This window comes from Rhinolophus sinicus, chromosome 2 (genome assembly GCF_057876585.1).
Source record: "Rhinolophus sinicus isolate RSI-liver-muscle chromosome 2, RSI-T2T, whole genome shotgun sequence".
In the NCBI taxonomy this organism is placed as follows: Eukaryota; Metazoa; Chordata; class Mammalia; order Chiroptera; family Rhinolophidae; genus Rhinolophus; species Rhinolophus sinicus.
The window spans coordinates 7,948,358-7,973,491 of record NC_142502.1 but is presented as its reverse complement, the minus strand read 5'-3'; the positions used below and the strand labels follow the sequence as shown (position 1 = coordinate 7,973,491).

The following is a 25,134-nucleotide window of genomic DNA, read 5'->3' as shown; positions in this document are numbered from 1 at the left end:
AGACCGTGTGTGTCCTACTGGTTTAAACGTGTGGGTGGCCACGAGACATGGAGACAGGAGGGAACGCTTTGGGGACAAGATGGGACATGCAGGGAGGCGTGCCTGGTCCAATTTGGATGGTTTGCGGGGAGAAGAGAGCATGTCATGTCAGGAGAGCAGTGTATGAGTGGGCTGGTCTGGAGTGCGGCCTGACTGCCTGGGAGGCACGATGGAATTTTCACCCTGGAGCCTGGTGCTTGCGTTCAGATGCCGCCTCTGCCACTTAATCGCTTTGTGATGGGAGCAAGTGACCTACCTTTCGAAGTCTGAGCTTTCTCATCTGTGAAGTGGGGACACTAATAGTACTAACCTGAGAAGGTAGTTGTGATGACTAAGGAACGATTTGGGGGACCTTGAAAGCTGTAAGGAGGAGTTTCAACTTGAGTGCGTTGGCTCTGAGGCGTCACAGGCTTTTTGCGCAGGCGCAGCAGTTAACAGTGCTGTAACACCCACGGAGGAAGGTGCCCCGGAGGCAGTTGTGGGGCGAGTTGTGAGGGCCTGGACTATGAGGCCAGTGTGCTGGGAATAAGAGCAGTTGGGAAGCGGGGCGTCACCTCCACCCCCTCCCCCCGCGGGCCGGTGCAGGGTGAATGGGGGCGGGGCATAACAGGTGACCCCAGGATTTCAGGAGGTGGGGACAGAGAAAGGGCAGAGGCAGGACGTGGAATGGAAGCAGGTGTTTCATTCTGTTATTTTGTTTTCTAATGGATTCAATTTTCAACCTATTGGCCGTACAAGGTGTGATAAAAAAATACGGTAAATGTTTAAATAAAAAAATTTATTACAGTATAAAAGACACATTGTCATTAACCCCCCTCAAAATACTCTCCCTCACTTCGAACACACTTATCCCATCGTTCTTGCCACTTTCTGAAGCAGTTCTGGAAGTCCTCTTTCGTGTCTTTAGTTGCATTGTCGTGGCTGCCCTGATATCCTGAATCGATTCAAAACATTTACCTTTCATGGACATTTTGACTTTGGGGAAGAGCCAGAAGTCACATGGTGCCAGATCCAATAAATCAGGTGGATGAGGATATACCGTAATGTTTTTATTTGACAGAAATCGCCGTGCCAGAAGCGATATGTAACACAGAGTATTGTCATGATGGAGGATGAAGTAAAGACACTCACGAAGGAGGACTTCCAGAACGGCTTCAGAACGTGGCAAGAATGATGGGATAAGCGTGTTTGAAGTGAGGGGGAGTATTTTGAGGGAGATTAATGGCACTGTGTCTTTTACTGTAATAAATGTTTTTGACTTAAACATTCACCGTATCTTTTGATCACACCTCGTAAAGTAATGTAGGACTTCTAAGTGAAAACATTTTGGGAGTTGCTATTTCAGAGTGGGGTCAGGAGTGGAGGTCTTATAGTAAAGTAAGACCGGGTCTTATATTAATTTTTGCTCCAAAAGACGCATTAGAGCTGATTGTCCAGCTAGGTCTTATTTTCGGGGCAGCACAGTATGTTGTGAGGTGGAGGGGACGAGCGTTCTGAACTGGTTTCACAGTACGTGGCCTTGACTCCTCGCTGCTGCTCCTGTCTTTGTGTTGGCACCTCATACTTTTGTCATGTTGCACAACAGTGTCAACCTGTGATTTGTCTCAAAGAGGGTGATGTTTCTGAGGTGTCAGAAGTCTCCAGTTTTTTGGTGAACTGCTTCAAAGCTTTTAGATGTGAACTCGAGAGCAGAAAGGGCCGTGGACAGGTGTCATTGAGTGGTGGTGCTGTCACTGGCCCATGACACCCTGTGGCTGGAGAGGGTGTCTGGACCCCAGACCTCGCAGAGTGAGGAGGCCCAAAAGGTTTGCTGCCCGTCAGGAAACTGAAGACCGAGTGGAAATGGGCTTGTGGCCCACCTGTCCCAGCCTGGTCAGCCAGGGTGGCAGTGCCTGGTGACATTTTCTCAAGCAGGGGCCTTTTTTGCTTTCTCCATGTCTTTTTTCTGAGTTGGGTGAGTCTGCTGCCCAGAGCCCTTTGATTGTTGAACAAGGAGAATTTGTAATAAATTGGATTTAAACAGAAGTGATGGGAAACAATAGATTTTTATTGAACCCTCAAGGAGAAAAGGGGAAAAATCCCCTGGGTGGGTTGTATGCTGCCAAAATCTGATCTTGTGCTGTCATTCCCTTTCGTAAGTCTTTTCAGCCTGCCTTCTCACCTGCGAAATAACTGTGCTTTTTCAATAGATCACGCATGTGTTTTAAAAATCAAACTTTTAAATATCATTATTCTTATTCTGTTTTCCTCTGTGCTTTCGCCTCTGCTGGGAGCCTGGGCCCGGGGGGGGGGGGGGGGGGGGCGCGACCAGGTTGCCCTGAGAGCAGCAGAATGGGGTGCCATGCGTGACTTTGTGGAATTGTTTTAAACAACTCTAGGTTTACAGAGCGGTGGCCAAGACAGGACAGAGTGTGTCTGCACACCCTTCACCCAGCTTCTCCCGTGTTAGCGCCTCAGACCCCATGGCACGCTTCTCACAGCTCAGAGAGCAGCAGTGGTACAGTGCTACCGACTGCAGCCTGTTTGCAGCTCAGCCATGAGCTTTGTGTAAGGCCCTTTCTGCGTGAAAAGGCCCCATGCAGCTGCGTGGAAATCCCTCTGCAGAGTGCTGGACACGTATTAAACACTCTGCTAAGGAAGTACTAACAGCCTGGACTCCTGCAGTGACAGACAGGTAACAAAGGAGACCTTGTTCTCAGCCAGCCCTCCATTCCACAGGGCTTTCCCAGAAGGGAAAGGTGTTCATGGAGATGGGTCCCCTCAGCTCTGTCCTGCTGCTAGAGCCTCTTTCCCGGGGAGCAGCAGCTACCGCCACGGGGCAGAGTGGTGACATCTTGGGCAAGTCTCTAGGCCTGTTTCCCCATGTGCAAATTGAAAGCATTGTATCACCTCCCTGAGGTGATTTCTGTCTCTAATATCTTAAGGCTTTCAGGCCTCTTATAATTTTGGGGGTCCAAAATCCAAGTTGGGATCAAGCCACTTAATCCACTAGCTGTCTTCTCACACACAGCAGGGTTGTTTGTGGTTTCACCTTTGGACCTGAGTCCCCAGGGAAAAGATCAGGCACTCATTCCTGTATTTCTTCACCGTGACACTGATCTGTCCGCTCACTCGCCCTAGTACCTGTGGGTCCTTCTGGAGAGAGCTGACTGCTACGTGTCAGCCACGCCACGTCGGAGCGATAGCGGCTTATGGGCTCCACCTTTGCTCTGGGACACGGTCCAGCTGATTTCCTGTTGAGGAACTAGAATCTTTGGTTGTGTAAGGGAGAGGGTGTGTATGTACACAGAACCACGTGAGCTTCGGGCCACAAAAGCAAATAACCATTCCCTCTGTTTCCGGTTGGAAGCCTGTCCCTCCCCCTCCTGGGGTGTACTGTGGCCAGTCCATGAGGAATTCCTTGCTGCTGGCTCAGCTCCCAAGCCAGGATATGCTAGAGGAATAAAAAGAATGCAGAAAGCAAAGCAAAATGAAACCCTGCTTGCTGTCACCTCTTTGGGTTCAGGGGTCTCCTCTTTAGGTTATAGGGGAGGGGTCAGCCACCTGCGGGCCACACTGGAGCTGTCAGCTCTTTGTACCAGGGATGAATTGGAACACGGCCACATATGTGCATTCACATTGTGTCCGGGCTGCGCTGAGGATTGAGATGGGGACCGAATGGCCTCCAAGCCTCAAACATGTATCGTCGTGCTGCTCTACAGATTTTCCGTTTGTTTGCCGGCCTCTAGTGGAGACAGTTCTAAAAGAGACATGAAACTTATTCCACCACGATTTTCTTCTGAGCAAAGGACAGTAGGGCTGACTAGGAGGGGAGCTGAGAGGGCGAGTGTTGAGATAGGTTTCATACTGGTGTTAAATCACAGAAAACTATGAGCAACTTGCTTAGTTGCATCAAAACCAGACCCCACAGTGAAGGTCAGGCAGAGCTTCACCACAGTGGGGTGACACGAGTGAGGGGTGTCAGACTGTGAGGGACCCTGGAACGGAAACATGAAACTGGGGGCTCGTGGGAAGACCGGATAGAAAATGTGAAGCTGGTGGCACCTAGAGTTCCAAGTCTGGGCTTGATTGTGACAGCTAAGCGTTAAAGCTGTTTATGAGCGGCCAGGACCTGCACCACTTGGGCTCTGTTCTGCAGCTGGACGCTGGGGTATGTGTACACGGCGGGCTGAAATGTGCCCTCAGGGGGCATGGGAACACCTTTTCCTGCGATGAGGAGGGGTCTGGCTGGCCCTCTGCAGACGGGGGTGCAGGGGCCCTCTGCACAGAGTACTTGATCCCAAATGTGCCGAATGCCACCCCGACCCTGCAGTGGTCACTGAGGTCATTGAGACTGTTTTGTCAGGCGGGGCACCTGGTTTCAGCGTAGGTCCGCATCTGAGGTGAGGGCTTCCGGGGGGCAGGGCAGCCCGTGCGCGTGGCCTGGGTGCTGCTGGCGTGGGGAGGAGCCTCGTGTGGACCGAGCCGTCTCCCTGCCTGCCCCTCACCCACTGGCTTCTGCCCTGCAGGCTGGCGCCCATGCGGCTGTACACGCTCTCCAAGCGCCACTTCGTCCTCGTGTTCATCGTCTTCTTCGTCTGTTTTGGCCTGACCGTCTTCATCGGGATCAAAGGTAAGGTGCAGGGTTGGGTCATTTTATCACTTATAGTTACCTTGGTGCAGTGCTTTTCAGCAGGGCCCAGCTGTACCCACCTGCCCTTACCCGCCAGGAGCCCCACTGTGCGCCCGCTGGGTGGAGGGGTCCTGCTCCCAGGGCAGCCAGGGCCTGGGTTCAGCATGGCAGCCCTGGGCTGCCGTGACCATATACCTTTTGTTGGACTCAAACATTTCTAGAGAGTCTGTTGTGTGCCAGGACCTAGCCTGGGTGCTGGGGAATCCAGAACACGCTGCTGATGTGGGAGACGGGCCATGTAAACGTTGCAGTACAGCGAGTGGTGGGGAGGGCGTGAGGTGCTGGGAACCGGCCTGCGGTGGCCGCAGGGGGGTGGGGGGACTGCTCTGGCAGGAGGGAGCCCGCAGATGGCTTTGGCCTTGTCTTCAGGGCCCCAGGTGCCCTGCAGTCACCCCCATCCAGAGTGAGGGGAGGAGACCTGGGTTTCTGGGAACCTCGTGAAAACCACCGACGTCTCTGGTCCTGTTTTCCGTCTCTGAGAAAGGGGATGGGATGGGGTGATATCAGAGGTGTTTTCAAAGCTGAAATTGTTATGATGTGTGCCTACAAAGCCTCGTTTCTTACCCTAACGCTTGGGCTGCTGACTGGACTGAGGAAGCGGAGAGGGTGGTTACTTAGGTGTTGTTGGCCTGCGGCTGATGACGGTGATGATGCTGACAGTGGTGATTGTAGCCAACCTCGTTTTCCTTCCTGCGAAGTCACCAAGGAATCAGTTACATAAATCACAGCGCGAGACATACCCCTTATCTTACTTGATTTTTACAACTGTCCCTTAAGATTCGTAGGGAGCGCATTCATATTCTCGTGGTCTCCAGTCTCACGGGACCGCAGCTAACTGTTTCCTTAAGCCACTGTCTGTCTCACACGTGCAGGATTACATTCAACCTTCTCCTCTCTTGCAGAAATGAAAAGTGATATACAGCAAGGCTGAGATAAGAAAAACCATGTTAGGTTTTCCACATCCCTTTCCTTCTTGCCATAGAGGACGAGTATTAGTCAGGGTTCTCCAGAGAAACAGACCGATAGGACAACACAGAACCAGTAGGATCCTGAGACCTAAGTCTCGGGAGCTGCACATGGTAAGACCCGTGAATTCCGTAGCACGGGCCTATTGCCACGCTGCTTTTGCTGTGAAGGGAGTTTCTTGGTCAGAAACAATGCTGTGTGGCATCCCATGACTGTGGATAAGGCATTCTGTAAGTCCTCAGGTGGCAGTTTTGACAAAAGCATTGTGTGCCGGGAAGGCAATTCCATACCCACAGTAAGTGTGCGTTCAAACAAGAACAAAACGGGGCGGCCGGATGGCTCAGTTGGTTAGAGAGCGAGCTGTCAACAACAAGGTTGCCGGTTCAATTCCCACATTGTCCAGTGAGAAGCAACAGCTTGAGGTTGGAGCTGAGCTGCCAGTGGGCAACCGGACGGATCAGTGGTTAGAGCACAGTGCTCATAACACCAGGGTCACCAGTGCGAGTCCCATATCGGCCACTGTGAGCTGTGCCCTCTACAACTAGATTGAAAACAATGAATTGACTTGGAGCTAAGCTGCGCCCCCCACAACTAGATTGAAAAAACAACGACGACATCCTGGAAAAACACATTATTCCCCAATATTCCTTAATAATAATAATAATAAATAAGAACAAAACGCTGCACCTCCCTTGATGGGCATCCGTCCGCACTCATCAACCCAGCAGGGAGCTACCTGATCACCCCCCGGGAAGCGGTGCTGTGTCCAGGGTGCAGTGCTGGTCTCTGCTGCGGGCACGTTGGGCATTCAGTGGTGGCCGCAGCCAGGCCAGCCTTGGTGAGTGAGGTCCAGGTTGCTGAGCCCTTGTGTAACCTCCATCCAAGCCTCCATGGGTACTTTGCTCCTGAGCCCACTGGGCACCGGCTGGGGAAAGGGACTGACTGGCATCCAGAGAGTGGGTCATCCTGTCCACTTGATTGTTAAAATCCTCCTGTGCTGAGGTCACCTCTTGGTGAGCATTCATGTGGGTCACAAATGTTTTCACATTTTTTTGCCCATTCAGACAGGTCTATCCACATACCTCTTTCCTTGTCACCATTTTTCCAACATGTTCCTTCCGAGTCCCTTACCACTGAGGCAAACCACTGGCCACAGTTCAAAAATTGGTGTATGATCCGAGCAGGGGAATCAGCCAGGCACACTGCCCCACGTTCTGCCCCCGGAGGGTTCCCCGTCACCACTGTCCTGCAGGGGTGTTCCAGGGGGGCCCCGTGCTGCCGCTGTCCCCTCGGGTGGTGCCTGCATGTCATGCAGAACCATCTGTAAACCATGCCCGAGTCTCCTCTCCTCTGGCAGCTGATCTTAGAAAGCTCCCCGTGGTGCCATAGGCGCAGGCAGGGAGACAAGATAGTGCAGTCAGAGTGGGGACCATGAGCATTGGGGTCACGTCTCCCTGTGACCTCTCAGCCTCGGGCCAGGTCACATGTGTGCCACTTCCCTCTGGTGGTGGAGTGAGTGCTGCTGTGCCCACCCACCTGCATGGCCCGATGTGTCAGGTGACACCCAGTTCACGGTGGGCGCTCAGGTCGCACGGTCATGGCGTGGCCCACGGTTAAGTGTTCTCTCTCCACTGAGGCCCAGGAGCAGGCCAAGAGCTGTTCCTCACAGGGAGGGTGGTTCTCTGCAGAGGGTGGCAGGGCTGTGCCCCCGGGTCCTGAAGGCCTGCTCTCAGATGCGCCCCCAGGGCCTGCAGAGGCTCCACAGAGTGTCCCGATCTGTCACTGCCACTTTGGGCACCAGGGTCTGTGGATCACGTGGCCCCAGCAGTGGAGCAGCTGGCACAGCCGCCCTGGCAGCTGCAGAGCCTCCGCTGGTTCCGGGACCCACTCAGAAGTAGCAGCTGTTGGGTCACAAGGTGGAGAAGCCGAACAGATGAGGAACATGTTGCCCCCAAATCCAGAGGCCCATTCGGCATCGTGCCTGTTTGGGTTGTGTGGGGGGCCTGATGCAACAACTTCACCTCAGAAGGGCTCTCTCTACACAGCGCACACCACTGGACCCCCAGAAATTTCACTGAGGTAGAAGGCCCCTGAATTTTAATCGGGTTTATTTCCCGCCTTCTGATACACTAATGTCTCACCAATACCTTTAGAGTAGTTGCTCCTTCTCACTTACTTGGTACAATCATTGTAATGCCATCAGTGTATAATGGACCGGCATGACAGCCTGGGGACGGGGAGTGCTCACAACCTCTGTGAACTAACTTAGGACATTGGCCTACAGAGGCGATCTCCCCTGTGGGACAACAGGGAAGGTGTATTGCTGGCCTTGCCAGCTGAAAGCAAAGTGCTTCTGCTGGGTCTTATTCTCAGGGACAGAAAAAAAGCATTAGCCAGGTCAGTAGCTGCACGTCAGGTACCAGAGGACGTGCGAATTTGCTCCACAATGAAACCCTGTCTGGCACAGCAGTCAGGTAGACTCACCACCTGGCTAAGCTTAGGATAACCCACTGTCTTCTGCACACGCTGGTTAGGCCAGTTGGTGGGATGTGGTGGAAGCTTCCAAGTCCTTGGTGGTAGCGGTGTGTATCCCTCCAGGCACGCGGTGTTGGGTTTGGTGTACTGTTTTCCTAGGTAGAGGCAGTTCTGGTGGCTTCCACATGGCCTTTCCCACCATGATAGCCCTCACTCCACAAGTCTGGGAACCAATGTGGGGATTCTGCCAGCTGCCAAGGATGTCTTCCAAGTGTACATTCTGGAACTGGGGCATTAATGGGTGGCAGGGCCTGGGGACCTACTGGGTCAAGAACGTACCTGAGCTGAAATCCACGAATCACCTGACCTCCACACTCCCTACTTTGTCTGACGGGTGGTTCCTTTGGGGGCTCCTGAGATTAGTGTCAGTTCAGGGCCTGTGTTCAGTCGTCCCCAAGATGTCTAATGATTTCCTTTCCCCCCTATGCACACTTATCCTGGTAAAAGGCTGTAGGTCCCTTTGGGAGAATGATTAACAGTATACATTTTTGGCAGTGTACTGGGGTGCCTTCTTGAGGGGACCCAGCCTCTTCATTCAAGGGGTTTTGGGCCTATAAACTGGCTCTAATCTGGAAACTGTTGATGGGCTGTGACTCTCTGTCTTTATGATTTAGCTTAGACTTTTGTTCAGTTGACCTAGGACTTTCCTGCTCATACAGATCAAGTGGTAATTTAGTTGGCTTTCTATGAATTTCACTTCTAGGAAAACCATGACCAACTCTGTTTCCCTGAAAAATAAGCCCTAACCGGAAAATAAGCCCTAGCATAATTTTTTCAGGGTGACATCCCCTGAACATAAGCCCTAATGAGTCTTTTGGAGCAAAAATTAATATAAGACGTGGTCTTATTTTCGGGGAAACATGGAATTAGCAGTGTCAGAGGTCTGTGTGAGTCAGACTGTTCTGATGGCCGTTTTGCCTCCACTGTCCGTTAAGTAGCCATGCCCACCCAGCCTGTGGTGGCTGAGAGCCACCACTTGGCCCCTGCCACCCCTGGGCTCCAATTACTCCAGTGCCTTTTGTTTTCCCAACTCAATGACCACAGTTCCCCCGTAGGTAAGGTCTGGCCTCCGAGAAAGAGCAGTCATAGAGCTCGTTAAGGATTCTGGGGGCTCCCCTCACACATTGATTGCACTGGTGGTGAAAGGTATGTCTCTGGAATCTCCCCGAAGGTCTTAAATGACGAACCACCGTAACATTCCCATCTCCCCAAGCCTCTGAGTCCCTTCCTCTGCGTTAAACCAGACAGGTGCAGCCTTTCTAATTCACTCCCCGGGGGCCACCTTTTGGGCCATGTTTTCACCAACCAACCAACCAACCAACCTATGAGAGCCCTTCCGAACTCCCGGGCTGCAGCGTTCAATGCAGAATCTCTGCTTAGTGAGCCCATAGCCATAAGTCCGGCCTGGTCCGACTTTATGTCCCCCCATCATTGCCTCCGTTCCCACACACGTTCTCTGATTTCTATTTGCATACGTCAGAAAACTCAGGGAGTTCTTTTGGGGTGTATACGCCTCCTCATGCTTCACCCTTTGTACCTCGCCTCTAGGGGCCTGCTGGCACTTGAGTCTAATTATAGTTCTAGAAGCAGTTCTCCTCAGGGTTGGTCCTGAGGAGATCCGGTATTGTCCCTTGAGGCAGCTGCCTCCCAGGAAGCCATTGCCATTTTCCTGGGTAGTGCGGGGTTAATCCCTCGGAGGTGGGAAAGCCGCTTCCACTGGGAATGGGAAGAACTCTTCCACTGGCCAGGAAGCCTCTGCACAACCTAGCGGCTCAGTGTTCCCCAGTTTCATCAGGGTCGTCCTGCATGTCTCCAGGACAGTACTCCATTCTTTCGCAATCAGTGCCCTCACTTTAACAGTGAGACTCCCTGTAATTCAGCCAGTTGCAGGATGAGCTTCTGGGTTTGATTTTTCAGCAATCTCAGCCCTGTGGCTACTGGAAATAAGGGTCCCCTGCCGGGCACACAGAGAAGCTTTCAGGTCATTTGCGGGGCACTTGAGCTGCGAATTCAAGTTCCCCAGCTCATCCTTTTCGTTCCCCACTTTGACCAGCTAGATTAGGAGCGACCAGCCAACCTCATTACATTGGTGAGTTTTCCATAAATGTTCTCAAGGATCATAAACAGAGTAACTTAGCTCCTTGCTTCCCGTAGGTGCTTGAGTAGGAATATCCAGCGGAGACATTCTGTGTCTTTTCGTGGACTATCAGTCTGTCTACGACTGGACACCAGCATCTGGTCATTAGCGTCTTGCATCTGAGCAGGTTAGAGAACCAATTCCAGAAACCCCAGAACCAACACAGGAAAGTCACCCTTAACCTTCTGTTCCTGTAGACTGAGGTTCTGTGTTAGTCAGCGTTCTCCAGGGACACGGAACCAGCGGCAGGCTGGCATGGTCACCGAGGCGCCCAGACAACTGGCTTACAAGCTCAGAGTGACCTGTGGGAGAACGAACGCACCTTTAAATGAAACCGAAGTCTGACTCACAGTGTCTCCTTTGATCAGTTCTTTTAAGGCCAAGTCTCTGAAAGATTGCAGTGTAAGATCTTATGAAGCTTGTGTATCTGTCACTTCAGGAAAAGCCTTGATTATGTATTACTTTTTTTTATATATATCTTTACCTTAAATGTTTTTGGAAAACTGGATTAACTGGATGAATAGATAAGTGTGTCTAAATTTTTAGCAGAAATCTTTATACTATACGAAATAGGCACTGTCTGCATCATGAATGTTTTCTTGGATCTGCACTCCCGAGGGAGCCGTCACTGACAGCTCGTGCGGAAACCCAGGGAAACTGCCTGATGTGGCGGTCGCATCGTGTCACTGCTCTGGGAAGTCACGAAATGCAGCTGAGTGGGTGTTGTGTGTCTGTGTTTGTATGTTTCTATGTTTTATGTATATATAAGTCCTCTAAAGACACCAGGAAAATAAGACCACCGCCATATAATGTATGAGTCATTTTCGGCATTTGAAAAAAAATCAATAAACGAATTATCAATATAGATATATATAACCTGCTTTTTTCCTTCTCTGTTACACTTTAGGGCCCAAAGCGATCCAGACTTCAGCAGCTAATTTTTCACTAAATAATAGCAAAAAGGTAAGACCGGGTCTACGTGGCAGTGGGGGAGGGGCTTTTAAACTTCCAGATCCTTGAGATGGCCCTTCTTTAGAGGGTCCTTACGGTAGGACGCCTCGCCCTGGCTTGCTTCTCAGGCATCATGTACTTCTTACCACACTGTCAGCTGCTGGCCTCTGAGTTCTTGTTTACTGAAGTGACCTTTTCTCACTGTAATAAATACCTCAATGCTGAGAACGGATGGTTAACACTTGGGGAGCAGCAGTTCATTTCCAGAGGTTGGTTAGCTCATCCTGATTCCTCATATCTGCAGGTCTTGCTAGATTATAAGTCCTGATGATGCTCACTTTATATTTTCCCAAGTGAGGATGTGCTCTCCATGTCCTGTTTCTCACAGTGACCGTCCTTTCTAATGACTGGTGTGCCTACATGAACTCAGTTTAATTGAAAAAAATCCTTCTTTTCGTTTTTAATGTGCCTTAATTCTTCACCATCTTTAGAGAAAACAAAGGTCCTTCCAATTGGAGAATATTGTATTGTTTAATAAATACTAAGTCGTGAGAGCCTAGATAAGTAAATCCTTTTCTTTTTCGGTGTGTCAAACATAATCTTTATGTGTAAACTGAGTGCACTTGACTTGTATTCTCACGGCACCATAGCATGTGTGGTTTAAATCTGATTATCTGACCCCAAATATCTTCTTGTCTCTGTTCTCCCAGCTCCTGCTACATTTCCACCCTTACAATTTTCCAAAAGGCAAAAGGAGAAAACTGTCCTAAAACTTATACCTTCTAATTCTCCTTTTTGCTGCTGCAAGCTTGAAAGGGTCCCGTTTCGCCCATTTTCTTTTACATTTCTTTAACTCTCAGACTGAGGATCTGATTTGAAAAGGTGCAGCCATGGAGCTTCCTGACCGGAGTTTGGTCTTTTAAAATTTCTGTCTCTCAATGTATCAGTCTTCTTTCCAATACTGAACATAGCAGCCATACTACAGAACTGACTTGCTTCCAAAAATCATCCTCACCCCTGAAAGTTTCTAGGCCAACCGACCATGGTTTCATGCTCTGATGGCCTTTGTGCACACTGCAGGAAGTTTTACTGAGGCCTGACACAAGTACTAAAACACAAAAACGACACATTTCCGTTCAAAGACCATGCATTCAAATGATGCCTTTCTCTGGAGCAGCGGGTGGATCTCGCCGTCACCCACTGCCATTCGATGCCAGCGTGGTGTTTTTCAGCTGACACTGCACAAGTGTCATTGACAACATGGTCCCCTCTAATTTTTGTTAAGACTGTCCTAAAGCTGAAAATAACAGACGTCCAACAGTGACATGTCTGGCACGTTGATACTAAATCCGTGGTTCTTGTGAATATATTTCTTTGGTGTCCTTGTGGTCTTATAATATGGTTCATCAAATGCACTTTTAATTTTTTCTCCAAGATGGCTTTTTCTTGGTATTTAAGTAGGGGTATTATCCCAAGGCTGCAGGCGGAAACTTCCTGCTGACAGGTTTTCAGGAGAGACAGAGTTGCAGCAGAAAGCCCTTTCTTTTTCTGGAAGGCAGAATTGCACTTACATTGGCAAAAGGAACACCACACGTTGTTTCTGTTTCAGCATCAATGCTCCAACCCTTTTGCTAAATGTAAATTTTGTATGTTAAAGTGAGGTATTTGGTAGACTCAATGAAAAGGTCACATGGCTTAACTTTTTCTCTCTTTCCCTCAGCTAAAGCCAATTCAAATACGTTCAAATCCACTGTCTACATATAATCAGCAACTATGGCTGACATGTGTCGTTGAGTTGGATCAATCAAAAGGTATGAAGCCTGATATTTTGGTCTGATTTTCCTTTGTACAGAGCACCCTATTCTAAAGGTTGAAAGAGCTTTAAAATCTTTTAACAAGTGTTCAAAGATGTATTACAAGGATGGTCTTTATGCTTTAGAATAGCAACAAATTTGAAACCCCTTAAAAGCCCTCCAGAGTATGTTATGACGCAGCCTGCAGGTAGAGCTGGGGAGAGCTGGTCAGCTTAGTTAGCTCAGGGAGAGCTGGTGCATCTGGAGGCATTGTGACATTTTGATTGTCACATCTGGGGAGGAGGGGGTGCTACTGGTATAGAGTGGGGAGAGGCCAGGGGTGCTGTTAACACCCTCCAACGCACAGCACAGACGCCACAACAAAGATGTATCTGACCTCAAAGGATCAGGGTGCCGAGGCTGAACACCCCTGGCCTAGAGCATCCGCAGTGTATAACGAATTAGCTCCATCCGTCTAGAGTGGCGCTGGTTACCTGCTGTCCCCGGGGAAATGTGAACACGGTCACCCGCTTTATTTTCTGTGTCCAGGGATTCATATGAGGGACTGTGGTTGAGAAAGAATTTGAAAAGATAACACTATGACCACAGTAAATTCAGTGGGAAAAAAATGCATATTACAAAAATAAAACCTTTTTATAACATTTTAAAAAGATAAATACATTTGATATCACTGTGTATTTGTATGTCTAGGGTTGGGCACATACATGTTCATTATGGTTATCTTAGGTGGTGGGATTATAAGTGTTTAATGCCATCTATATATTTTTTTGTTCTCTGATTTTTTAACAATGAGCACATAACCAAAAGTAAATTGTGTATTCAGAAAAAATAAATGTATGTTTATATTAATATAAAAGTTAAATATTTATGTGGCAAATTGAAAAGTAAAATTACATTAGCCATGAAATATATATCCTTTGGTTGACATGAAACTGATGGATCTAAAATGGAAGTTTGGATATAGGCCCCCTGGGTAAGGGGTTGTAAGTAGAACCTAATGGAAAGGCTTTACTTTGCTGGCAAGTGTGGGGTTTTCAAAGATGCTGAGTGAGGCTGAGATGGCCAGAGGGCCCTCCTGGGTCGTCACAGAGCCAGGCAGGTACCTTAGTAGGTGTGACGTGCCTAATATGGTTTCTTTATACTGAGCTTCTTTCTTTTGTAGACACGTCTATTAAGACAAGCTTTCTTATGACTGTTAAAGTCAATGGTGTAACTCAAGATGGAACCACCACGTTTATTCATAACAAAGTTCACAATCGGACAAGGACCCTCTCCTGCGCAGCGGTGAGTGCGGTCAGCGGTACCTGAGTGTTCAGGCTACACGGTCGCAGACTCGCTTGTTAAGTAACAACATTGAGTCAGACCAACGACGGCATGGAGAACTCATCTAACTTCATACACTGATACCCTTGTGAATGCTTATAAACGTGCATACGTGCTGCACACACACAGACACACACACGCACACGTGCACACATACACTCTCTGAGCATATATGACTATGATACCTGCTTTTACTGTTGTGAACTTACTGCCTAGTGTGTCCATAGGTGACTAGGGATGGGCCGTCTGTCATTCATGCCTGCCGTGGTTCCATGGTCGTTTTTGGTCACGGGACTTTGGGTTGTTTCCAGCTGTGTGCTGGATGCCCCAATCCTCTGCGGGGCTGAGACGCAGGCCTCTCGGGAAGCGTGGCCTCCGTGCTGAGCTGCTTCAGGGTGCAGCGTGCGGCTCTGGGATAGGAAATCTGAGGCCCAGAGTGGGACGGGAGCCCTCACTTGGTTTTGTCGGCACCGCATTCTGTCAGAATCAGAAGAATCAGAACAAGGTCCCTGCTGTGGGGAGGAGGCCCTGCCAGGGCTCCGGGGTCGCGTGGGGAGCGTGGGGGAACCAGAAGGAGCATGAGTTTGGTTACAGGGTTGGGACAGCGGTTCCCGGCTGGGTCTCACGCCGGGTACCTCCTGGCCATTCCCTCACTCACTCCTCACAGTGGGCCCACGGAGCTTCATCTGTCATTAGAACCCCATTTTATACAAGAAGAAAACCAGGCTTAGAGAGGTCATGGCACTGGCCCAAGGTGACAGCGATAGTGAGGGAAGAAGCCAGGACTCAGCCCTGGTCTTTTATTCTGAAGATTGTGGCCTTAATGCCACCCACACCTAGTTAATAGCAGTGCGGTACTAGGCCTGTTTATCCTGGAGAGAAAGGATTCAGATAGGGAAGGACTCCGCTAAGCGGTGGGCCACTGGCTTTGGTCCCTCTGTGTGGATGGCTCTAAGGATCCTGAAATGAGTCAGAACCATAGCCTGCAGGGCAATGGATTGTTGGAAAGTGCGGCTGGCAGTGCCACCCTCACCCATCAGAATCACAGCCACATCTCCGCCCCAACCTGAGCAGGGGCTCTGCTGCGCTCCGTCTGTCAGCTGGACAAGGCAGGTGCTGCTTGGGAAGCCCCACAGGTGACCGGCCACTCGTCTGCCTCCAGTTATCACCGGTGTGAGTGGGGCCAGGCCGGTTTCTGACATGCATTCTCCTTGTCCGTAAGGGGGTTACACCTACCCTGCCTGTCTGGAAAGTGGCGAAGATCCAGTTGGATGTCACATGAGAGTGTGCGGAGTTTTTGCCAGCGTGAGGCATCCGCGTAACCCCACGTGCCTGTGTAGAGCAGGTGCTCCGTGAGTGCTGCTGAATAAACAGGAGGGGCGACAGGTGTGGGATCTGCAGGGACACTGGACAAGCAGGGCCTCCCCTCCGTCCCCAGGCAGATGGCCTGGAGGCTGGCCTCAGCAGCTGGCATTGCTGTTTCTCCATGACAGGTGGTCAGTGACTTGATCCTGGGGCCAGTGTAACTGATCTTGCTGGTTTGTCTGGGACTGAGGGGTTTCCTAGGACTTGGGGCTTTCCTTTTAAAAACGGGGACGTCCCAGGCCCACTGGGACGTGTTGGCTGCCCTACTTGAAGCCCGATTTTTGATTAGAGCCAGGCTGCTGTGAGGTCACTTGTCTGTACTACCTCTTGGAGGCGCCCGCCATTTGTGCACCTCGACAGGGGCCCTTCTTGGCCGCCATGGTTTCTCCCCTCCCCCGTTGGTGGCCCTACTTTGGTGCCACTGTTGGGGACTTCTTCTGTGGTTCTCTCTCTGCTCACGTCTCTCCCTAACCTTGCAAGGAGCATTGCCCTGACTTAAAAAAGAAATGGAACTTTTTGTTACAGAGATATTGACCACATGCACCATGGCTTGAACTTAGGGCCCCCAAATCTTCAGGTGGTTTCCCTGTAGTTTTTTAAACTTGAAGATGTATGTATGCAGCTTGAGGTAGACCTCTTCTTAGTTGAATACCCCACCCCCGGCCCCGTAAATCCGGACAGATTCTTAACTTGTAAGAAGTGCTTATCTATGCAGCACAAATATGTCCACTGATACAGACCTGTTTGTCACACAGAGTCCTTAGCTGCCCCTCCCCATGCATCACCCTGTGACCCAACTGGGAGACACAGATGGATTTGGTCTTGTTGTGACCAGGGCCCTGGGAGCAGGTGGCCGGTCACATGACGGGAGCTGATCGGGTAGAAGAGAAATCACAGCTCAGAAGTGATAAAAATAGCAACTGTTGGGCGGCCAGATGGCTCAGTTGGTTAGAGCACGAGCTCTCAACAGCAAGGTTGCCGGTTCAATTCCCGCATGGGATGGTGGGCTGTGCCCCCTGCAACTAAAGATTGAAAATGGCGACTGGACTTGGAGCTGAGCTGCGCCCTCCGCAACTAGATTGAAGGACAACTTGGAGCTGATGGGCCCTGGAGAAACACACTGTTCCCCAATATTCCCCAATTAAATTTAAAAAAAAAAGTTAAAAATTGCAAAAACCACAATTAAAAAAAAAAAAAAATAACAATTGCCTCGTGTTTCAGCCATGGCATAGCAGGGCCCGTGGTCACGAGCTGCCGTCCGTCCCCAAGCCCATGGCGGCAGCCTTCTCTGCAGGCCCGGCGTCGCTAGTTGGCCTGAGGGTTTTGAGAGATTTCTGACCAGTACCTTCATGCTGCCTTCACGCCACACACACTCGGCTCTTCTCCGCCTTCTTTCCTGTCACTTAGGTCAGCACCACCTCTCTGCCGATTGTCCTCTTACCGTTTCGATGCTTCTTATAATTCCCCCAGACCTGTTTTCCTCCCCTGACCTCAGACATTCCTGGCTTGGGAAACCTTGGGTCAATAGTAGGGGTGACCCGACCCTGTTCAGAGCCACAGTGCTAACAAGCCACCAGAAAGCCACAGAGCTGCTGGTTTGCTCTGGGCACAGACAGCGTCTTCTGTCAGACAACTTCTGAAGGGGCATGCTGGCCGGGCTGGCATGGCTGGGCAGAGGTGTGTGGGGAGCGGTCTGCTCGCCTGGCCACCATACACAACCACATCCCCCTCACCACTCTGAAAAGAGGAGACCCGATTCTTAATTCTGAAGGACAGAAGGAAGGGGCTCTTGGCAGAGAAACGAGCACTACACAATCACGTTAGCTTTGTTTGCACGGCCTTTGGCTTGAGGCATCCTGGCCTCCTAACAGACTGCAGGGGCCTCTGTGTCGGGAACTACAGGCTAATCGGGAGGGAGAAAAACACGTAATCCACTGTGTGTCGTTAGGGCAAGTGCAGAACTGGGCCAAGGAGGAAAGTCAGGCGAGGGGTCTGATTAGTAGTCAGCCTTAACTTACATCCCTGGGCACGAGTGTAGCTGTGGAAATGGCAGGTTTGTGTCTTACTCTTAATTTTTTATGCAGGTGCATATCATTTTGAATTATCCAAAGTAAAAAGAGTCTAATGACTGTAAATCATATTTGTTTCCAGAAACACCCATTTGGGTCTTTCTTTCTAAGAACTGTTTTTGGCTGGCATCTGAACTTTTCGGGGCTTCTGGCAAGTTCCCAGGAGCTGGTCATTTGTGATCGTCTGCTGTGGAAATGTGTTACTTCATGGGTCAGTTGGCGGGAGTGTGTCTTGCTTGCTTAAAGGCACAAATCTTCCTGTGTCTTTGCAGAAGTGTGCAGAAATTATTGTGGCTCACCTCGGCTACTTGAATTACACTCAGTATACAGTGACTGTGGGATTTGAAGACCTGGACCTACCATCCATCAAGGAAATGAATTTTACAGTAAGTATCCCAGCTGACCTCACGTGTTTGCGCAGCTCATTTGTTCAGCTCCCAGTCTTCTGTCGAGTGAGGGAAATAACACAGCATCGAAATCATGGTCTTTGGGCCGGTGGAAGACATGTAGTTTTTTTTAAAGTATAGGAAAACCACAATTTCTTAAGGATATGGAACCAAGAATAGCTTAAAGAAACAGCGTGAAACTGGAAACTCTTCATGGTGCTCCTGGGATTTAGAGCGCGGAGAATAGTGTTCCATTTGGAGGTAATCAACAGCCCTCCTAGGAAGGCAGGGCTTCCCTCTGCAGCCCCTGAGTGGCTGTCAGACCTGCCAGGACCTGCTCTCACGTGGCCTGCCATAGTTGCAGAGGTCTGATTGTTAGACTTTCCTGTGTTGTGTCCAGCTGAAATCCACCTCCCTGTTCCTTCCACTCATGGGCAGGCGTATAACCAGCAGAGTGACTAGGACTACGGGTTTTAGATCGGATGGGTGTGTTGGGTTCAAGTCTAGGAGCCATCGTTTATAGTTTGACATTGGTAAGCCTCCATTCCTTGTCTGTAAAATAGCTACCTCGTTAAGCTGTGGCTGTTAAATGAAGGTATTAATGGGTTCCTTTTTGAAAATAACACTTATTGAGATATAACTCACATCCCATAAAATTTACCCTTTTAAAGTGTATGATTCAGTGGTTTTTAGTATTTCACCGAGTTGTGCACCCAGTACCACTAATTCCAGAGTGTTTCATCACCCCAAAAAGAAGCCCATTAGTTAGTAGTCATTGCCCATCCCTCCCTCTCCAAGCCCCTAGCAGTTACCATCTTCTGTCTGTGGATTTGCCTATTCTGGACATTTCATATGAATGCAGTCATACAGCATGTGGTGTCTTGTGAATGACTTCTTCCACTAAGCATAACATTTTCAAAGTTCATCCATGCTGTTGTGGGTGTCAGTATTTCATTCCTTTTTTGCTGAATACTATTTCACTGTGGGTACACTCCATTTTGTGTATCTCTTCAAAAGTTGGTGCATATTTTGGGTTGTTTCCATTCTTGGCTATTACGAATAATGCTGCTGTGAGCATTTAGTAAAGAAAGCTAGAAGGCTATCTCTGAGTGGTGGGATTAATGTTTAATTTTTTGCTGTTTTTCATAATGAGCTCTTACTACCTTTATAATCAGAAGAGAAAATTATACTATATGTGTGTGTGTGTGTGTGTGTGTGTGTGTGTGTGTGTGTGTGTATATATATATATATATATATATATATATATATATATATATATATGTTTGGTTGTTGTTTTTTTAAGGCTCCTAAAACAGCTGATGTTTGAAGGGGAAGTCCAGGATATGTTCTAGCCATTCACTCTGAGAAGCTGGGTTATGGGAGACCTGCCTTAGAGAATCACAGTAATATTGTCTCCAGCTCGTATAGAGACGCGTTGAGAAATTAGAGAACCGTACGCCAAGTGTTTCTATGTCTTTCCTAAAATTGCTCTTGAAGACAGGTCCATTATGTTGTGAACTTTGATCTAAATCTCCAAACAGAAGTCCTTTTGTCTATATGTTACAACTCACGTTTCTCTTTTGTATTAGCTGCTAGACATTTCAGAAATAAGTTTTATGCTGAACTGTAGTTATTACTAACGTCTGTGTATAGGTGTCTAGTATAATTATTACTGTCTTTACAGTTTTACCATTTGAAAAACTTTGAAAATGGTTTCTGTTGAATCTGGCTTTTTAATTAGAAGCTGCCTGTATTCCTTTTTGTAAGTAAACAAGGCGTAAGGAATAAAATACATCTTAAAAGTATGTTAGCGATACTATTACACACCCACCGGAATGGCTAAAAGGAAAAAGACGAGAAGATGCCGAGTTGGCAAGGCTGTGGGGCCCCTGGAGCCCCTCCCCCGCCTGCTGGTGAAAGAGCGAATTGATGCAGAGGAGGTGCAGGCACGTACTTGCCCACAGACGTGCATTACATATTCATGTCGCAGGAGCACAACTCTCAATAGCTCCAAACCATAGACGACTCATCAGCAGTGGAATGAACACACAGATCATGGTCTGTTCCTATAATGGAATATTACGCAGCAATGGGAATGAATCATTACACCTCCGTGCAACACACGGCATGACTTTCATAAGCATAGTGTGGGCTGAAATAAGCTAAATACAAAGTAGCACATAGCGTATGATTCTATTTATATAAGTGACATTAGTGTTACTCTTGGTAGATTAGTGACTTGAAGGGGCCATAAAAGGAGGGGCTTGGGGGTGCCGTGGAGTGTCTTGATCGGAATACTGTTTATGCTGGTGTGTTCAGTTTGGGACCTCCATTGAGGTGTACACTTGGGATGTGTGTGCCATTATTGGTAAGAATATTACCTTTCAGTAAAAACGTAATAAAATATGTAACGCACTTTCCATCAGAGCTCAGCAGCCTGCTGCCTGGTAACCACATACGTTTCTTTAGACAGTTCTTGCTTCTTCAACAGAATTTGACTTTTGAGAATTTCTATTCCCTTTGTTTGGCATTTCCTTCGAAATCTTTGGTGTTTGGAGTTTTGAGTCGTGTTCTCAAAGTCTAGGGTCCATTCTCACCGTGTGTGGTGGGGCCCTGGCTCTCATATAAGACTCCAGGGTCTTCGGGACACCGTCCCCTGGGCATCACCATTGGTTTCACTTGCCAGCTCTTCCTCCTTGAGGAAAATCAGGTTCAAGGGAAAATTACACTGGTTGCTTCCTCAGACTACTGGGAGGTAGAATTGTCACCAGGGCAAGCCCAGAGTGTTCAGATGCTGTTTATAGCAGCATGTGTCTGTCCTTAAGCAGACGTCTAGATGGCTGTGTCCCCTTCCCTGCCTCAGCCTGCGTGCAGGCGTTACCTTGTCTGGCCTTGTTGTTAATACCGTGTCCCCTTCATTTGAGAAGCTTGATCTTCTCCCCTTTTGTCCGCAGTCCCATATTCTATGAACGTTTGGTTCATTGACTTCTACTTACGTCTTTTTGAAGTTGAGTGGCATCCTTCTATCTCTGCCTCGTTTATAACTCTCGTTCTTTTGAGTGTATCGTGTACACGCCCCATTGCCATGTTCAAGCCAAGCTCACCCGCCAGGTCTTACAGGTACAGCTTGTCTCTGATTTTACAAGTTCGTCTTTGTGGCTGTGCTCTGCATACGCAGTGGAGAGCAGACTTTAGACACCATGCCGACGGCTTTTACTCACTTTTCTGTCAGTGTCTCCTGAGTTTTGTGAGCCCTTCTCTGCACACATCACGGCAGCACTGTGTCTTCACAGTGAAGCGTTTTCCCCTCTAATTAAATGCTCTCCAGGTCAATCTTTGTGTGACACTCTCGCCAGCTGCTCATATCTCATTTCCTCCTTTTCCTTCCTAAGCCACAACCTTTCCCTGGGGGGTGAGATTAGAACAGCAACCTATGTTCCCGAGCCCTTCAGTTTTCCATCCAGGGACGTCCTCTGCTTTCCTCGTGAGTTGGGGAGACTGGCCGCAGGCATCCGTAAGCACAGAGCGGCTTCTGGCTCACACTCGTTCATTAGGACAAATGACAGAAGCAGGGCTTAGGTTCCCGCCCCAAATAGTTCTGTATAATAGCTTTCACTTCCGTTTTCAAGTCTTGGAAACCCAGGCTGTGCATCTGAACATGGGACCCGATTCCAGGGGTTGCTTTGTGCTGCACAGGTTGCCGGGAGAAGCGCGGATCTGAGCAGCCTGTACCTGATACACCTGCACACTGTGTGTCCCTGTGGCTTTCCCATTTGGAGGACTCTCTGAGGACGTCATAAAATATTTGTTGTCTGCCAAAAAAGTAGTCAGCTCATGGTGGCATTTGTACTGATTTTATTTTTTTAAGTTCAATGGCTTCATGTCTGCACAGGATTTGACATCGTATTTTCTTGCATGTAGTCCAGCAGGTGCTCAGCAAACGTGGGCAGAGGAACTAGAGCAAACCTCTAGATTTTAATTAGGGAGAAGTGACCCAGGTCATGAAGTCAGCACTTGTTCCAAGTGTCAATTCATGGTATGACAAGGTGAGCCCAGTCTCTGAAAGGACAAAGACGGCTTTGTGAACGCCAAAGGACCCGGACACAAAAGCCAAGAATGGATGGATAGTGCTTAAGATTTCAGAATAAATGTCTGAAGCCTGATGTTTTCTGGGATTTTATTCTGTTTATTTCCTTTTACTTACGTTAATTACAGATTTGGCACTTAAAAATAAATGCGAAAACAAACCCCCCTAATTCCACAGGATTGCTTTCGTCCAGTAGCCGCTCTCGTAATCACGGTGCTGGCCCAGGTAGCGGCCAGTCTCAATCCCTGTGGAGCTTTGCCCTCGCACCCCGCGTCACAGCATCCAAGCCGACCAGAGGGCCGCTGTCTGTGGTGGAGCGGCCAGGGCCGGGTCTCTGAGCCTCACGCAGTCTTTCGGGCTCACTCAAGGGAAAAGAAAGGCTTTTTAAGCCGCTGGTAGAAGTGAAAGCCAGATGGAGCTGTGAGGCCACTCTGGCCTTGGAGGAACACAGAGGTGGTTCCTCGCAGCCGCTGCTACCAAGGCAGCCTCCAGAGGGAGGTCGTATGTGGAAATGGTCCCCTGGACCAGGAAGGGGAGGGAAGGAGCCACGGGAAAGCACGACTGGAGTGGGTGTAACATGGGTATTGGGTGCCCACCGCCCAGGTACAGCTCATGCGCGGCGCCTCCTGGACGCCTGGCTTCCCAGCATCTTCCTTGTCCATCCCAGCTCCGCGTCTTTCTCCTCCCTCCAATTCACTCATCTTTTAGAACTCAAATGCCTATTTCAGGTGGAGCTATATTTATGGAATAAATTCTTTCTTAGTACTAATTTTGAAACTGAATTGAGTGTAAAAATACATACTTTCTTCATTGTTACTTTAAACATATTTCGTGAGTTTTTTCCTGATGGTAACACTTTTTTCTCTCTTGGTTATGCCTTAGAAACTGTTTTCTCAGCTAAGATGTGTATTTTCTATTTGAATATTACGTTCACAGCAATAGTCCCCCCGTCAGTGCTCGCGCTCACTGCTGTGATAGTTCTGTAAACGTTGTAAGACGTAAACACTTAGCGATGTCGTACTAGTTGTCTTATGTTATGGATTTTAATAGCAGCTGTGATTTACCGGACTTGTGCTGTTTGCCAGGCGGGCGCTATGCTAAACTTTTCAACGGCGTCATCTTACTGAGGTGTTATGATACTTCTGCGAAGCAGGTGATAGTATCCCCATCACATGGAGGAGAAAGCCAAGGTTTAGTGAGATTAAATACGTTCCCCAACAAGGAAACAGAAGAGCTGGGATTTGAACCGGAGTCTCTGGCTTCAGATTTCATGTGCCCTAATCACTGTGCTCTCCACTTTCCCTTTGACATCGATTGTAGCTGTTAGTTTTTGTTGGATGGCTTTTTTGAGTATAATTGACGTACAGTGAAGTGCATGTATTTAAACTACAAAATCTGATCAATTTTGATATCTGCGTGTACCTGGGAAACCATCACCACAACCAAGGTAACAGGCACACCCATCCCTAAAGATTTTCTCATGCCCCTGCCTCCTGTTTCCTCTTGTCCCCAGGCCACCACCAAGCTGCTTTCTTTAAAGGTACTTCTGCATTTTCTAGAATTTTATATAAATGGAATCATAATATGTTTGAATTCTTTGGCTCAACATAATTATTTTAAGATCGATTGCTGATATCGGGTATATCAGTAGTCTACTCTCTTTTGTCCCTGAGTCCACTGTGTGGATATAGCAATAAGTGTTTATCTGTTCACCCACAGATAGACGTTTAGATTGTTTCCAGTTCTGGGCTGTTATAAATAAAGCTGCCGTAAACATTTGGGTACAAATCTTTATCTGGACATGTGCTCTCATTTCTCTTGGGTAAATACCTAGGAATGGAATGGCTGGCTCATAGGTAGGGGTGTTTTTAACTGTTTAAGAAACTGACAAACTGTTTTCCAAAATGGTTCTATTGTTTTACATTCCCACCAGCAGTGAGAGTTCCAGCTTCACATCCTCGTCAGCACTTGGTATGGTCAGTGTTTTCCATTTTGGCCATTTTAATAGGTGTGTTGTGGTTATTACAGTGCGGCTTTACTTTACAGTGCTTTGAAATGTTGTCTTCTGGCTTGCATTTTCTGACAAGAAATCTGCTATTCTTAGCTGTGTCCCTCCCCTCCTGCCCCTTAGCCCCCACTTTTAAGATTTTTCTCTTGTACTTATTTAAACAATTTGATGATCGTGTTCCTTGGTGTACTTTTCTTCAGATTTCTTATACTTAGGGTTCATTGAGCTTCTTGGACTTGTGAGTTTATAGTTTTCATCAAATTTGGGAACATTTTGGCCATTATTTGTTCAAATATTTTTTCTATCCTCCTGCCCCTCCCTTCTCCCCCAAAGAAATTCAGGGACTCCAAATACTCATCACTTAGGCCACTTGAAGTTGTCTCCCAGCTTACAGATGCTCTGTTTATTTTTTCTCTGTTTCATTGTAGATCTTTTTTTTTTTTTTTTTTTTTTTTTAGTTTCAGGTGTACAAAACAATGTAATAGTTAGATATTTACACCCCTCACAAAGTAATAAACCCCCTCCCCTAATCTACTACCCCTCTGACATTGTATATAGGTGAGGGGATTAGAAAGCACAAATTGGTAATCACAAGATTTCCATGGGGTACAAAAGACAGTTTGGGGAATATAATCAATAGCATTGTAAAGATTTTGTAGGGTGTCCGATGGGCACTTGTCTTATTAGGGAGTCCACTTCATGGACGGTGTAGATGCCTGATCATTGTAGATTGTTCACGTTGCTGTGTCTTCACATTCACTGATCTCTGTAGTGTGTGCTGT

General features: G+C 48.3%; 1 protein-coding gene across 5 annotated transcripts in view; it reads left to right on the top strand.

Moving 5' to 3' along the window:
• Window positions 1-25,134, top strand: part of TMEM181 (transmembrane protein 181) — a 63,369-nt gene that overhangs the window by 22,231 nt on the left and 16,004 nt on the right. For 3 of the 5 annotated variants that reach the window (XM_074333763.2, XM_019749187.3, XM_074333766.2), the window contains exons 2-6: window positions 4,548-4,651; window positions 11,257-11,312; window positions 13,021-13,111; window positions 14,277-14,398; window positions 18,144-18,257. In XM_074333763.2, the coding sequence (XP_074189864.1) occupies window positions 4,548-4,651; window positions 11,257-11,312; window positions 13,021-13,111; window positions 14,277-14,398; window positions 18,144-18,257 (487 nt within the window). Of the gene's footprint in view, window positions 1-1,677; window positions 1,994-2,417; window positions 2,714-4,547; window positions 4,652-11,256; window positions 11,313-13,020; window positions 13,112-14,276; window positions 14,399-18,143; window positions 18,258-25,134 lie in introns of those variants that run through there. The other 2 variants (XM_074333764.2, XM_074333767.2) reach the window with 2 other exon arrangements.